The sequence below is a fragment of the Ahaetulla prasina genome, chromosome 2, assembly GCF_028640845.1.
Source record: "Ahaetulla prasina isolate Xishuangbanna chromosome 2, ASM2864084v1, whole genome shotgun sequence".
Taxonomy (NCBI): Eukaryota; Metazoa; Chordata; class Lepidosauria; order Squamata; family Colubridae; genus Ahaetulla; species Ahaetulla prasina.
This window is the reverse complement of record NC_080540.1, coordinates 211,029,619-211,043,943: the sequence shown is the minus strand read 5'-3', so window position 1 is coordinate 211,043,943 and position 14,325 is coordinate 211,029,619. Positions and strand designations below refer to the sequence as shown.

The window sequence follows — 14,325 nt, the reverse complement described above, 5'->3', positions numbered from 1 at the left end:
GTAATTTATTTATTTTACTTTATTATTCAAATGTATATAGCTGGCTATCAATCTCACAAAACAAAGGAACTGTATAGGTAGTCCTCTCTTAATGATCATTTAGCAATGGAACTAGCAACTCCATTGCTAAATGAAATAGTTGTTAAATGAAATATCACATGACCGCTATGCTTAAATGATTGCTATTTGGCTAGTCCCTGTTGCTGTTATTGTGTGTCCTATATGACTGTTAAGCAAGGACCTATCCTAATTCAAGCCATTCCCAGCTGGGTCCCTCCCAGCCCCAAGGCAAGAGACTGCCTTCAATTGTCCCCACCTGCCTGTTTGCCCCATATCACTGCCATTTTGGTTACCTGCCACTCCCATGGGTTCAAATATATGTTCTGTGTCACAAGAGCCTTCTAGGAAAAGCAGTGGAAGTGATGAAATTAATTATGCTAGTAAAGAAAATAGGATAATATTTTCCTTTAGAAATAATTTTTAAAAGCTCGCTGTAACTTGAAATATGCATAACTTGCTCTTTAAAGGTTAAATGATTTGAATAGATTTAGCTTAAATGGATAATCACCAGAACTATATAAGCTGTAGTGGAAAACTGAAAAAAAAAAAAACACCATTCCAGACAGTAGTGGGTTTCAAAAATTTTTACTACCGGTTCTGTGAGTGTGGCTTGGTGGACATGGTGTGGCTTGGTGGGCGTGGCTTGGTGGGCATAGTATGGGAAGGATACTGTAAAATCCCCATTCCCTCCTGATCAGCTGGGACTTGGGAGGCAGAGAATAGATGGGGGCGGGGCCAGACAGAATTTTTACTACCGGTTCTCCGAACTACTCAAAATTTCTGCTACTGATTCTCCAGAGCTGGTCAGAACCTGCTGAAACCCACCTCTGCTTCCAGACAAAGGCAGTGTCAAACAATTTCTGCATTGTTGCCTCGCTGTGGTGTGATCAGAAAAGGGAAAGGAGTAGACCATCACCGGTGGTGGGGGGGAAAATCTTTCACCAATATCTGTCGTGTCCCACTCCTCCGCTGACGGCCGGGTCAGGGAAATCCGAATCAGGCGTGCCTCTGCAGCTCTGCCAAAGTCCTAGCAAAGTCCTCAGGGCAGGCAGGAGACCAGAAAGTGACTTCAGCAAGATATGTTTAGACTTTGCCTGACTCAGAGAATGCCAGAAAGCAGGTCCTTTATATAGGCCATGGGGTGTAGCTCCATGACTCAGCACTTATCCAGGCCTGCCCCTCCCTTCCTTCTGTTGCCTCCGTCTATCAAGTCTTCTGACGCGAGGGTCACTCCAGTCTGCAGCTGTTGGCAATTGACCTCCCTCAGGCTCACATGCTGTGGAGGAGGGGGAGGGGTCTAGTTGCTCCGTTTGCCTGGGCATGGAGCCAGAGCTGGGGGCTGGAGATACTTCCTCCTCTTCAGCCTGTCTGGGCATGGAGCCAGGGCTGGGGCCGGGAGGCATACTAGGACATTCCTCCATGTTCGGAAGCAGATAAGAAGGCCCCGGCTGTGGTGAGATCGGACGAGACACAACAATATCCAAAAAGCATTATTCCATTCTGTACTATACTCTGTCTCACATAGAAATATTGATCTTACAGTAATCCTTCAAAAAACTAAACTGTATAAGAAAAGAGAGTAAATGTTGGTAGAAAAACCCATGAGCAGATCACCAATTTGATAGTTCTGCTTGATTTTTTCCCCTCCCCTCCCCACCCTTTTTTTCTTTTTCTAGCAAATATTGGTTCACTCCCGCATAAATGCTACCAAAGTAATATTTTTGATTACGGATGGATATTCCAATGGAGGGGATCCTCGTCCCATTGCAGCATCCTTGCGTGACTTTGGAGTAGAAATCTTCACGTTTGGGATATGGCAAGGCAATATCAGAGAGCTGAATGACATGGCTTCTCACCCAAAGGAGGAACACTGCTACTTGCTCCACAGTTTTGCAGAGTTTGAAGCTTTAGCGCGCAGAGCTCTCCATGAAGGTATTGGATCTAGGTCTGGCTTTGATTACCTGTATGTTTTCAAGTTCAGGGATAATATATGATCTGAATTTGAAATATATGGCCGTTACACCAGTACAGGTAGTCCTCGACTTAAGACCACAATTGATCCTGACATTTCTGTTGCTCAGCGAGAAAGTTGTTAAGTGAGTTTTGCCCCACTTTACAACCTTTCCTGCCACAGCTATTAAGCAAATCACTGCAGTTTTTAAGTTAGTAATATGGCTGTTAAGTGAATCTGGCTTTCCCATTGACTTTGCTTGTCAGCAGGTCGCAAAAGGGAATCATTTGACTGTGCAACACTGCAACAGTCATAAATACGAGCCAGTTGCCAAGTGTCCAAATTTTAATCATGTGGCCATGGAGATACTGCAATGTTGTAAGTGTGAAAAATGGTCATAAGTCACTTTTATCAGTGCCACTGTTACTTTGAACAGTCACTAAATGAACTGTTACAAGTCGAGGATTACCTGTAATAGATTAACTGGAAGATATTCATTGCGCAAGCATAACATTGTGAAACTCAATCGTATCCCTTGCCCAACTGCTGTAGTTATTTTCAAAGTAAGATGTTCATTTTGATTTTAAAATAATTCTTCTGATTGTGATTCAGTGTCTTTCATTACACATGGAAATATAATGTGTGTGTGGCAGGTTCAAGAAGAATTATTTGTGACCCATCACCCCGATCTCATATATTTAAAATGAAGTTTTCAGGACAACTTATTTTTGTAGTTCTGAACAATCCATTGACTTTATTTTTGCCTCTTATGACTTACACTTACATAGAGACTTAAGCAGCACATTAAATCATGCCTTCTTAACTCAATATACAATATTTCTACATTGAATAAATGAACTATACCAGATACATTTTTAAACTTGTGTAGGTTTTCAGAGTTGTAAGAAAATGAATTGCATTTTATAAATGCAAAAACTAAAAACTGAGTTACATTTTATAAAAAGTCAGAGACTTTTGGAATTTTCTCTTTGAATATCTTGATTAGAGAATAATTGTTTGTATTGAAGTCTACGGAACTCACTTTAACCATATGTTCAAGAGACTTTACCTGAATAATTTACTGGGTAACGTCAGATAGAATTGGAAATATTAAAATGTATAGTTTAATGATTATTTTCCATCTTTTAAGAGTAGAACAATGCTTTCTAGATAGATACAATAATGTCTGAATGAGAGGACTTCTGCAGCTCAGTTTTATTATAATAAAGTTTGCATAGGATAATAATTCCATTGTATCTGTGGAAATTAATTCACAGATGCAGATTTCCAAGTGTTAACCTTAACGAAATGGAGCAGAACTATCATTGGAAATTAATTGATCTCTTATTCTCATAAAATATCTACTTGAACAGGAAACATAAATGGATTTTAAAATAATTAGCATTTTTTCAGTAATTTTAACTATTAGGATTTAGCTTACTTTTGCATTTCAATGAAATGTCTACTTTAAAAAAAAACTAAATGAGTAGATGTCTCTAACTATTTATTTGCTTTTTTATTTGGAACCCCTATCCTGTCCTCCCAAATATCCTAATTACAGATCTGCCTTCTGGAAGTTACATTCAGGAAGACATAGCATATTGCTCCTATCTTTGTGAGGGGACTGAAAATTGTTGTGATACCATGGCAAGTTGCAAGTGTGGTACTCACACAGGACACTTTGAGTGTATCTGTGAAAAGGGATACTATGGCAAAGGACTACAGCATGAATGTACAGGTTAGTAACTATTTTCTTCTATTATATTTTATATCAGGCTTGGATTTGGGCAAGGTTGTTTAAAGCTTCCCAATGCTGTATATCCCAGCACCATACTTATTGTACCAATAGATTGAATGGTTTTACAGAATTTATAACATATTCAAGATAGCCAAAGTCCAAACTTGAATATTTAGCCAGCCAAATGGCTCATAGCTCCTTGTTTTTGTATGCAATTTCCATGCTTAGAGTTTCGATATGTTAAATTTGACTTCACAAATTACATGTAATGCATATAGGCCCCAAAAAAACCCCACTCATGATACAAATACCCATCAAAGAATTTGTCTATACTGTAGTGCAGTGATGGCTAACCTTTTCAGCTTTTCACTGAGTGCCAAAACTGGAGCACATGCGAGCACCGGAACCCGGAAGAGAGCAGCTGGCCAGTGCACTTGCGCACGGCGGCCAGCTGCTCTTCCGGAAGAGTAGCTGGCCATCGCATGCACGCAACAGAACCCAGAAGAGCAGCTGGCGACAGCACATGTGCCCACAGAGAGGGTTGCGCGTGCCATAGGTTCGCCATCGCAGCTGTAGTGTCTAGTGAGTATGTTGATAGAAAACTTGGATTTCTTATTTGTGGAAATCATGAGAAATTGTCATCTTTCAAGTGCCCCATCTTGGACATCAGTAGACCCAAACTATCATTCAGATTCAGTTTTTTATTTAGCTATACATACAATTGTTTTTATATAATTTGCATTTTCTTGTAAATATTGTCAGTATTTAATTGGATATATCTTGAGAGTCAATACACTTCATGGATTTCCTAACTGGCTTGATACCAGTACCAATATGTTGCCTTGCCATGTTCTCTCCACAGTAGAGATCTTAGATAGCATAAAATAATATAACCATACTTGGAGCAAAACTTTGTACTTCTAGTCAAAATTTGTGATGTGACAAGTATATTAGTTTTATCTAGGTTGTCATGGATGTACATGAAAGTAGAAATCTGTAGGTTAGAAAAAGTTACATGATATGCTTCAGTTAATTGTGATAATGGTAGAAGGAGTTCTGGGGAAATTTGTCCAGTTTTCTGAATGAATGCAATCCAGGAAAGAAAACGTTATCCTAGCTGAAGGGTAAGAGAGTAGTAAGAAAAATAAAAAGTGGAATGGGCCATTCTGAAAGCCAAAAATGAATGAAAATGCTGACTCTTTGGTGACTGTCTCCTTAAGGTAAATACTGTTTCAAACAAGTGTAGTAAGCTATATTTGTTCAGGTAGACACCGTGGAACAGGAATGTATTAAAAAGGCATGATGAATCTCACTATACATAATAAAAGAGAAAGTATGAGCAAAGGATACAAAAGTGATGAGAAATTCTAGATTTGGGGGTTTTTTGCGAAAAAAATGAACATGGAAGAAAAGGAAATAAGTGTTATGAACTAAAATGCAAATCGAATGACTGCAGAAAAAGAAAGTAGGAATCTTATATGAAACAGAAGAAGACAGAGTTATCTCCCAACAAAGTTGGAAAGATCTAAAGAAAGACAGTGTGGAAAATGCTTGATATACAGTGGAAAGAATTGTGTAACAGAGCATGTGGAGTATATGTGTAATTATATTAACAGAGTATGAAAAAGGATGCTTGTTAAAATGAAAGATGCTGTAGATACGAGGAAAATGCATAGAAGAGAATGAATGCTTCCAAATCTGAGAAAGTTTTCTATAAACGTAAAACACTGTATATAGAGAAAAAAGATATTTGAAAAAAACAAAGTGAAAGAGAGCAAGGAATGGTTAAGATGAAAAGAAGCAGGATATGTTGATGGAATTAAACAATTGTTTTGGAAAGGCTGAAGATTGCTAAATAAAGAGTCCCCAAGACAGTGAAAGGAATTAAAAGTGATGAAAGTATTTGGAATGAAATTGAAATGAGGAAATGATAGAAGAATTTGCTTAAAGTATTGTTAGTAGATGCATGTGGAAAAATGGAATTGAATCAAATGCTACATTAATTTCTGTCTGTATGGAGATTGTGCATTTGTGTGTGTGAATGAATAAAAAGAATTATATGAATGCTGTCAGAGATTTGGGAAATGATAAGGCTGCTGTTATAGATGGTACAACTAGAAAAAAAGTTAAACTACAATGGTACCTTGTTACACATCATTAATTGGTTCTTGGAGGTGTGATGAGTACCAAAAATGATGTACAAAACAAATTTTTCCCACAAGGAACAAGGTAATAAGTTAAAAGGCAGCCGACAGTGACAAGTTCTGGCTTGTACCAAACAAACCATAAGTATCAAGATGAATTTTTTGTGTCAAAATGTGTTGATACCATATTCAATGAGTTTCAAAGCAGTTGCATATCAAAGTACCACTTTATTATATGTTTAACAATTAAAACTTCTTTAACATTTGTGAAGGTTGTTTAACATTTGTGAAGGCTGCACTTATTGAGAAAATGTGATTATTATTCCCTTGTACAAAGAGCAAGAGGAAATGTAAAAACTACCAGAGGATTCACTTGGTGTGCCTGGATAGGTGTTGAATAAAAAGAAATCTAGTTGAAACAGATAATAACAGCTAAGATTTGGAAAGTGCAAGGTGTCTTTATGCTGAGCAAGGGGTAGACAAGCTGAATTTTTGCTCATCATCAGGTTGATAAGAAATACTGTTGATTTAGTTAAAGAAAATGATCTGCCATATTTCAGCAAATAGAAAAATTTTAAGGGTGGCACATGTTACATTAACATATGAAAATTTGCCACCTACTTTGTGTGTATTTGAAGGATTGGAGCCGAAGTTGCACACACAAATAACATTTGGCTCAAGGAATTGATTATTGATTATTTATTAAATTTATTAGCCATCCATCTTACCACAGGGTAACTTTAGGCAGCCTAAATATTAAAAAGATAAAACTATATAAATAAGATACTACAAAAATACAAAGTACAATACATGGACCTAGCTAAAAGATGGGAAGGGAGGGAGTAGAGGGAGCGGGATGGGTGAGGAGGTAGGTATGTGGGATGTGCTATTAATCTATCAACCATTCCCCCGTGTGAAATTCCCCCATTGGAGCCCCAAGCCAACTAGCAGAGCCAGATCTTTAAGCTCTTGTAGCATGTTACAAGAGTTGATGCCGACCTCATTCTGGAGTGGCAAGATGTTCCGAGGGGTAGGAATGATGGCAGAGAAATCTCTTACCCTGGACCCTGCCAGCTGGAATATCCTAGCCGATGGGGCTGCAGCATGCCTCCTCTGCTAGCATAAGCGGGGTGGGCCAATCCCAGTGAGATGAGATGGTCCCTCAAGTAGCATGACAGCATGCCTTGAAGTGCTTTAAAGATGATTACCAACACCTTGACTTGTACACAGAAGCAAACTGGCAGCCAGTGCAGCTTGTAGAGCAGTGGTGCTAGTTGTGCCACCCTTGGGGCCCCAAGAACTGCCTGCACCACTGCACTCTGCACCATCTGTACTTTCCGAAAGCTCTACAAGGGTAGCCCCATGTAGAGCGTGTTACAGTAGTCCAGCCATGAGATGACTAGGACTTAAATGGCTGAGTCCAGGAACTCCCGATCCAAGAGAGGCAGCAATTGGCATACAATAAGTTGTGCAAAGGCTCTCCTAGCTGTGATTGCCACCTGCCACCTATGTTTCTTGCAAACATAGCAGTCTTTCTCCAAGTGCTACAGTTCCTTTTAAAAAAATTGGAAAGCCACTAGTGACCCTTAGCAGGGAAAACTGCTTGGAGGTCTTCTAATGAATGGTTAATGCTGCAGGGCAATATTAAGCAAAGAATTGAATGGCTCGTTAAGGTGCTGCAATCATACTGCTTTGGATTTTCATATATAAAATACCCTATTTGCTGCAAAGCATAGTAATGGAGTATGACTGAATCCAAAAAGATGGAGGCGAGTTATTGGCCCCAAAGGATAGGGTGCGCAACTTAGGCGTCCTCCTGGATGATCGGCTGTCGTTTGAAGATCATTTGACGGCCGTCTCCAGGAGGGCCTTCTACCAGGTTCGCCTGGTCCGGCAGTTGCGCCCCTTCCTTGATCGGGATGCCTTATGCACAGTTACTCATGCCCTCGTTACCTCTCGCTTGGATTACTGTAATGCTCTCTACATGGGGCTCCCCTTGAGGTGCACTCGGAGGCTTCAGTTAGTCCAGAATGCAGCTGCGCGGGTGATAGAGGGAGCTACGCGTAGCTCCCATGTAACACCGCTCCTGCGCAGACTGCACTGGCTGCCTGTGGCCTTTCGAGTGCACTTTAAGGTGTTGGTTACGACCTTTAAAGCGCTCCATGGCTTAGGACCTGGGTACTTACGGGACCGCCTGCTGTTACCACATGCCTCCCACCGACCCGTACGCTCCCATAGAGAGGGACTTCTCAGGGTGCCGTCCGCCAAACAATGTCGGCTGGCGGCCCCCAGGGGAAGGGCCTTCTCTGTGGGGGCTCCCACTCTCTGGAACGAGCTTCCCCCGGGTTTACGTCAAATACCTGACCTTCGGACATTCCGTCGCGAACTGAAGACACATCTTTTTATTCGCGCGGGGCTGGCTTAATTGGATTTTAAAAGTGAATTTTAGCAATTTTAAATGGGGTTTTAATTGACGATAATTTTTAACATCAGGCTAATTTTGAATAAGTTTTTAAAGGGTATTTAAATCGTGTATATTTGTATTGTTGGTTTTATTTTGCCTGTACACCGCCCTGAGTCCTTCGGGAGAAGGGCGGTATAAAAATCAAATAAAATAAAATAATAAATAAAATAAAAATCTCCAGTGAAACGAGGTGTTTCTGACACTAGTAAGGATAAAATAGAATACAGGTGGTTCTCAACTTAGAAGAGTTCATATAGTGACCTAAGTTACAACAGCAATGAAAACAGTGACTTAGAACTGTTTTTCACACTTACAAGTATTGCAGCATTCCCAGTCACATGATCAAAATTCAGATGCTTGGCAGCGAGTTCATATTTATGATGGTTGCAGTGTCCCGTCCTGGGGTCATGTGATCACCTTTTGCAACCTCCGGACATGCAAACACAATGAGGATGCCAGCTTTACTTAACAACCATGTTACCAACTTAATAATTGTAGTGATTCATTTAACAACTGTAGCAAGAAAGACGTAAAATAGGGCAAAACTCACTTAACCAATGTTTCACTTAGCAACAGAAATTTTGGGCTCAATTGGGCTCAATTTCAAGGACTACCTGTAGAAAAAAAATCTTATATATTTTTTGTTTGTTTCATAGCAGATTCAGAAAAAATTGATTATTGTGCCTCTGAAGTAAACAAATGCATCACTTTCCTAGTAATCTTAACATGGCATTTTGACTCTTCAACAAAAAGCAACCTATAGATAGTGGTGATAATACAGCATATATGATTCAACACAGTTGAATAAACAGATGAATGCATTCCTGACAATACTGTGTACACTTTCCCAATCATACCAAACTAAATTGTTATTTCAAAAATTGCATGGTTAAAAATCTCTTTACTATATAGAAGCAGCAAAGGGAATTTCTTTTGGCTAAAAGTTGATGGAATACGGTATTTGATTCTGCTGGCATTGCTATAGTCTTGTAGATCTGTCTAGAACAGATAAAGCTATTGTGCATTGGACCAAAGTTTAACTGACTTGTAAGTGATATTTTGCTTATGAAAATATCTACTATAATAAAGCAGAGAAGGTTAGTTCTCCAGTAAGCATGGAATTATAACCTCTATCATTCCTGAACATCAGCCGTGCCGATTTGGATTGCAGCCCAACAATTGGAGGATTATGAGTTCTGTCTCTCTGCTGTATTATCTTCTTTTGTTTCTGCTTTTAGATTTTGTTCAAAAACATCTCATTCCAAATAAAACAGGACAGCCAATTTTATTTAAAAGAATAGATGTTTGAACCAATACTGGGGGGAATGAGGGATAAAATTTATTTTATTTATTTAATTAATTAATTTTGTCATAACAATATACAGAAGCATAACACAAAAGATTATATAATATATAAACATATATATGAGGAGAAACAAGATAGTATAAACATACATATATATATATATATATATATAGGGGAAGAAACAATAGGACAGGAACAGTAGGCACGTTTGTGCTCTTATGCATGCCCCTTAGAGTCCTCTTAGAAATGTGGTGAGGGGAGGAAATGAGGGGAGGAAAGAGACTGAGATCACATTTGAAATGCAAGGCAGTTGTGCAATACTGTATAGAAAAGGGTATTGGAGAAGATATTTGGATTGTGTGATCAGCTTAGTATAGCAAGGAACTAGGCTGATGCTTTGTGCCTAAAATATGTCTGCATCTTCCAAATGCAGAGGCTGTGGTGGCTCATTTAGGTTTGTTCGGGTTGTCTGGGGAAGTCTTGGACAATGTGGTGGTACATATTTTAGGAGTCATCTCAATGGACTTTTCCTGCATGTTCTGTCAAGCTATCTTTAGCTCTATTTTCTAGAAAGATGAGAAACAGATCTAGGAAAACTATAAACAACCGTTTATTTTAAAGAAAGATTTGGGTGAAGTCTCTGTTTTTTACATGTTAGCAGCTTTTTTTTTAATATATTCTAGCAGCTGCTCTAAATTTTGCACTCTTGGCAGAAAGGGAAGGTCTTCATAACTTTTGGATATTTTACTTTCTCTTTTTATGTATTGAAATATTATGCTTTACTTTATCTGATAACACAAGAAACTTAAATACAAAAAAAACCCACCAACAACCCACCAACAAAAACAAAGCCAAAAGCAATCCGCCAAAAATCTTATACTACGTTAAACTGGATAATCTAATCTCAAAATATAACTAAAATCAAGATGTTTTTGCAAATAGAAACAAAATAAACCTTCCCTAGACCCTACCAGCTAAAAATTGCTAAATATAGAAAATCTCCCTTATGAAAGTTCTGCAGTTTGAAAGCTACTGCTGTACCACAGAGGTAACACTGAAAACTTTTGTAGCTGATTGATGGCTTTAGAGTTTAGACCATTAGCAAGGTCTCCTTATTCATCCTAAATACATTTTATTTATTTTAAAGAATGTATATAGCCACCTACTCGCTCACAGCAACTCTAGGCAGCTTACAAACAATAAAAACACAATATAAGAAAAAAAATTAAAAACCCACCACCCATGGCGACAAGATAGATTTTAAATCTCTGAGCTAGTATAAACTGAAGTTCAGGTGAGAAAATCCATTATTCTTCAGTTTCTTAATTATCCACCTCTTGCTGATTAGATAAGTGTAGGTATCCTCTACTCTTAAGACACTCTTCACCTCTTAATCAGATGCATCTGTTGTCATAGTAAAGGTCTTATATAATGGAAGGATCAATACACAGCAGTACATAATATTGATCAAACATTGACTAATGTTTTTCTGTTCACTTCACCAAGTTCATTTTTGTACCTGGATACTCTAGTCAGGTATAGAATTCTAATAATGTGTAGACAATGCCAAAATAATCACATGAAATGGTTGGTCTTACAAACGGGAGGGGTCAGTAGCATCTATTTTTGGTTTCTGAGGAGAAACATTACTTTGCCCATTTAAATAAGAACCTGATTTTAACCCAGAAAGCAAACCTGATTTTAACCTACCTATTATAAAAATCTCCCATTGCTTTATAACATACTTTAGTAAAGTTAACAGATATGACCTTCCCAGTTATCAGGAGAAAAAACACAATGTTTTCTTTATTTTTTATTTTTTTATTACTTTTTTTGCAACAAACAAACAAAAAGAAAATACATTATTACACCCTTGTGCTATACATAAAAAAAAAAGGAAGATTTGGGTCTTCGGATATATCCTCACGATCGCCAAAATCCACGTTCTCAAGGTACAGGTACCGAAGCGTCCAATGTTGCAAGCGCAAAGTCCACAAATGGTTTCCAAGTCTTCCAGAAAATATCTTCTTTATACACACCACTTCTAATTTTAATATCACATGTCATTTTATCATTTAAAGCTAATTTCCACATTTCAGAATTCCACTCTTCTATTCTAAAAATCACATCTAGTTTCCAATATCTAGCTATTATAATTCTACCTATTATAATCATAATTCTAATCAATTCTTTTTCATATTTTGTTAATTCTATTTCCTTAATTACCAACAATAATATAGTTTCCACTCTCAATGTTATTACTTTCCCCATCATTTCAAATATCATTTTCTCCAATTGTTGCCAAAACTTTTAACCTTATCACAATTATACCACATATGTTCATAAGTCCCCAATTCCATCTCACATCTCCAACATTTTTACTAATTTTTTATCCATTTGTGACAATCTTACTGGAGTCAAATACCATTTCAAACAACTTTATAATTGTGCTCTTTAATCCTTATAGATAAAGTTCTCATAATTCTACTCTTCCAATTCACATTCCAATCTGACTCTGGTATTTCAATATTAAGATCTTTTTCCCAATTTGTCCTCATCACTCTTTGTAATTTTTCATCAGAATTTATAATCTTATAAACCCTACTAACGAGTCCCTTTAGCCCAATTTCATCTTTCATAATCCGAGATACTAAATATTCAAATTCAGTTTCACATCTATTTATCGAATAATTTTCCCTTAGTTTTTTGTCCATTTTCTATCTGTATTTTTCAAACCAACTTAACCCTAATTTTCAATAATTTCTTTATTCCTCCTTTCATTTCCATAACTTTTATCCAATCTCTAATAATTTCTATATTTTCCTCTTTAATCACTTCATTACGTTTTATATTATTTTTAATCGGCCAAATTCCAATTGTCTCCCCCAAAAAGATTATATCCGGAATTAAAATTTTAACAAATTTATTCCACATTTTACTTAATCCCTTTAACCAATAACTTCTACTTACACATTTTAAATTTGCTTTATCTAAAAACCACCTTGATCCAAATTTCTCTATATCCCTTAACTCTAAGTCTCTCCAATAGTTATCTTCACCTTTAAATATTTTTACCACTATCCGGATACCATACGCACAGTAATAATTAAATAATTTGGGGATTCCTAATCCACCTTCCTTTTGATTTTGATACCACATTTTCTTCACTAATCTAGGTCTTTTGCCACCATTACAAAATTTATCCAGTTTTTTCTGATATCCTTCAATATCTTTCTCTGTCAAATTTAGTGGTAGCATCTCGAATAAAAAGTTGAACTTGGGCAGCAACATCATCTTACACATTGCAATTCTACCAAACCAAGACAACTTTAAAATTTTATATTTATCTATCTTCTTCTCAATTTCGTTAATCACCACATCATAATTAAGTTTTTTCAATTCTTTAACCTTAAGTGAAAGCACTATACCCAAATATTTCAATGTGTTTTAATCCTTATCCCAAATTGCTCTTGCATATTCTCAGACTCATTACCATTACTATCCATCAATAATTCTGACTTTGACCAATTTACTTTCAATCCTGTCATTTCCTCAAATTCTATCAAATGCTTATATATCTTTTCAGGTCTTTCTCTACATTTTCAAAATAATTAAAGTATCATCCATACAAATTTATCTTATACCCTTATATCCTTCTAATTCTTCATCTTTTCTATCATTTTGTCAATATTTCCATAGCCAATAAAAATAATGTTGGGGACAGGGACATCCTTGTCTCGTACCAGCTTCTAATTTTATCTCTTCAGTTAATATTCCATTCACCTTCACTCTTGCACTGGTCTTTTGGTACAATTTTGAAATAACATGTATAAACTTATTACCAAAGCCTAAAGCCTCCACAATTACTTTAATAGTTTCCCATTGTACAGAATCAAAAGCTTTAAAATATCCAATGATACTATACCAATTTTATCACCATTATATTCAGCTACATCTATAATATTTAATACTCTTCTAACAATATCACTCATGTATCTACCCTTCACAAAACCTACTTGATTATAACTTATATATCTATCTATAAATCTATTTAATCTATTACTTATAATAGCAGTAAATATCTTTGCATCCTGATTAATTAAAGAAATGGGCCGATAGGACTCAATCCTTTCTAAATCTTTATCTGGTTTAGGAATTAGGGATATCACCGTTCTATTCCATGACGAAGGTACTTCCCACCATGTAATATTCCATTGAATAATTTTTGCAATCTTGGTATTATTAATTCTTTAAATTCTTTATAAAACTCAACAGGTAATCCATCCTCGCCTGGAGCTTTCCTAATTTTAATTTTTGTATTATTCCATTAATCTCATCTTGTGTTATATCTTCTTCCATCAATTCCTTATATGTTTGATCAATTTTCACCACATACTTTTCTAAATAGCTTTGCAATTTTCCCCGATTAATTGGTTTCTTTGAATATAGATTCTGAAAAAAATTTCTAACCACTTCACATTTCTCTAATTTTTTATAACATCTTATACCTCTATCATCTATCAAAACTCCAATTTCTCTCTTCTCTTTTATTTTTCGCCAATAATTTAGAATTTCTATTACTAAATTCAAAAAAATTCCTATTTAAAAATCTCAAATTTCTTTTTACTAACTCTGTATCTTCTTCTATCATTTTATTTCTTA

The 14,325-nt window shown here is 36.6% G+C and overlaps 1 protein-coding gene across 1 annotated transcript in view; it reads left to right on the top strand.

Moving 5' to 3' along the window:
* The window catches only part of SVEP1 (sushi, von Willebrand factor type A, EGF and pentraxin domain containing 1), a 159,204-nt gene that overhangs the window by 7,788 nt on the left and 137,091 nt on the right, over positions 1 to 14,325 (top strand). The window contains exons 2-3 of the mRNA XM_058173212.1: positions 1,737 to 1,992; positions 3,573 to 3,749. Of these exons, the coding sequence (XP_058029195.1) occupies positions 1,737 to 1,992; positions 3,573 to 3,749 (433 nt within the window). The remainder of the gene's footprint in view (positions 1 to 1,736; positions 1,993 to 3,572; positions 3,750 to 14,325) is intronic.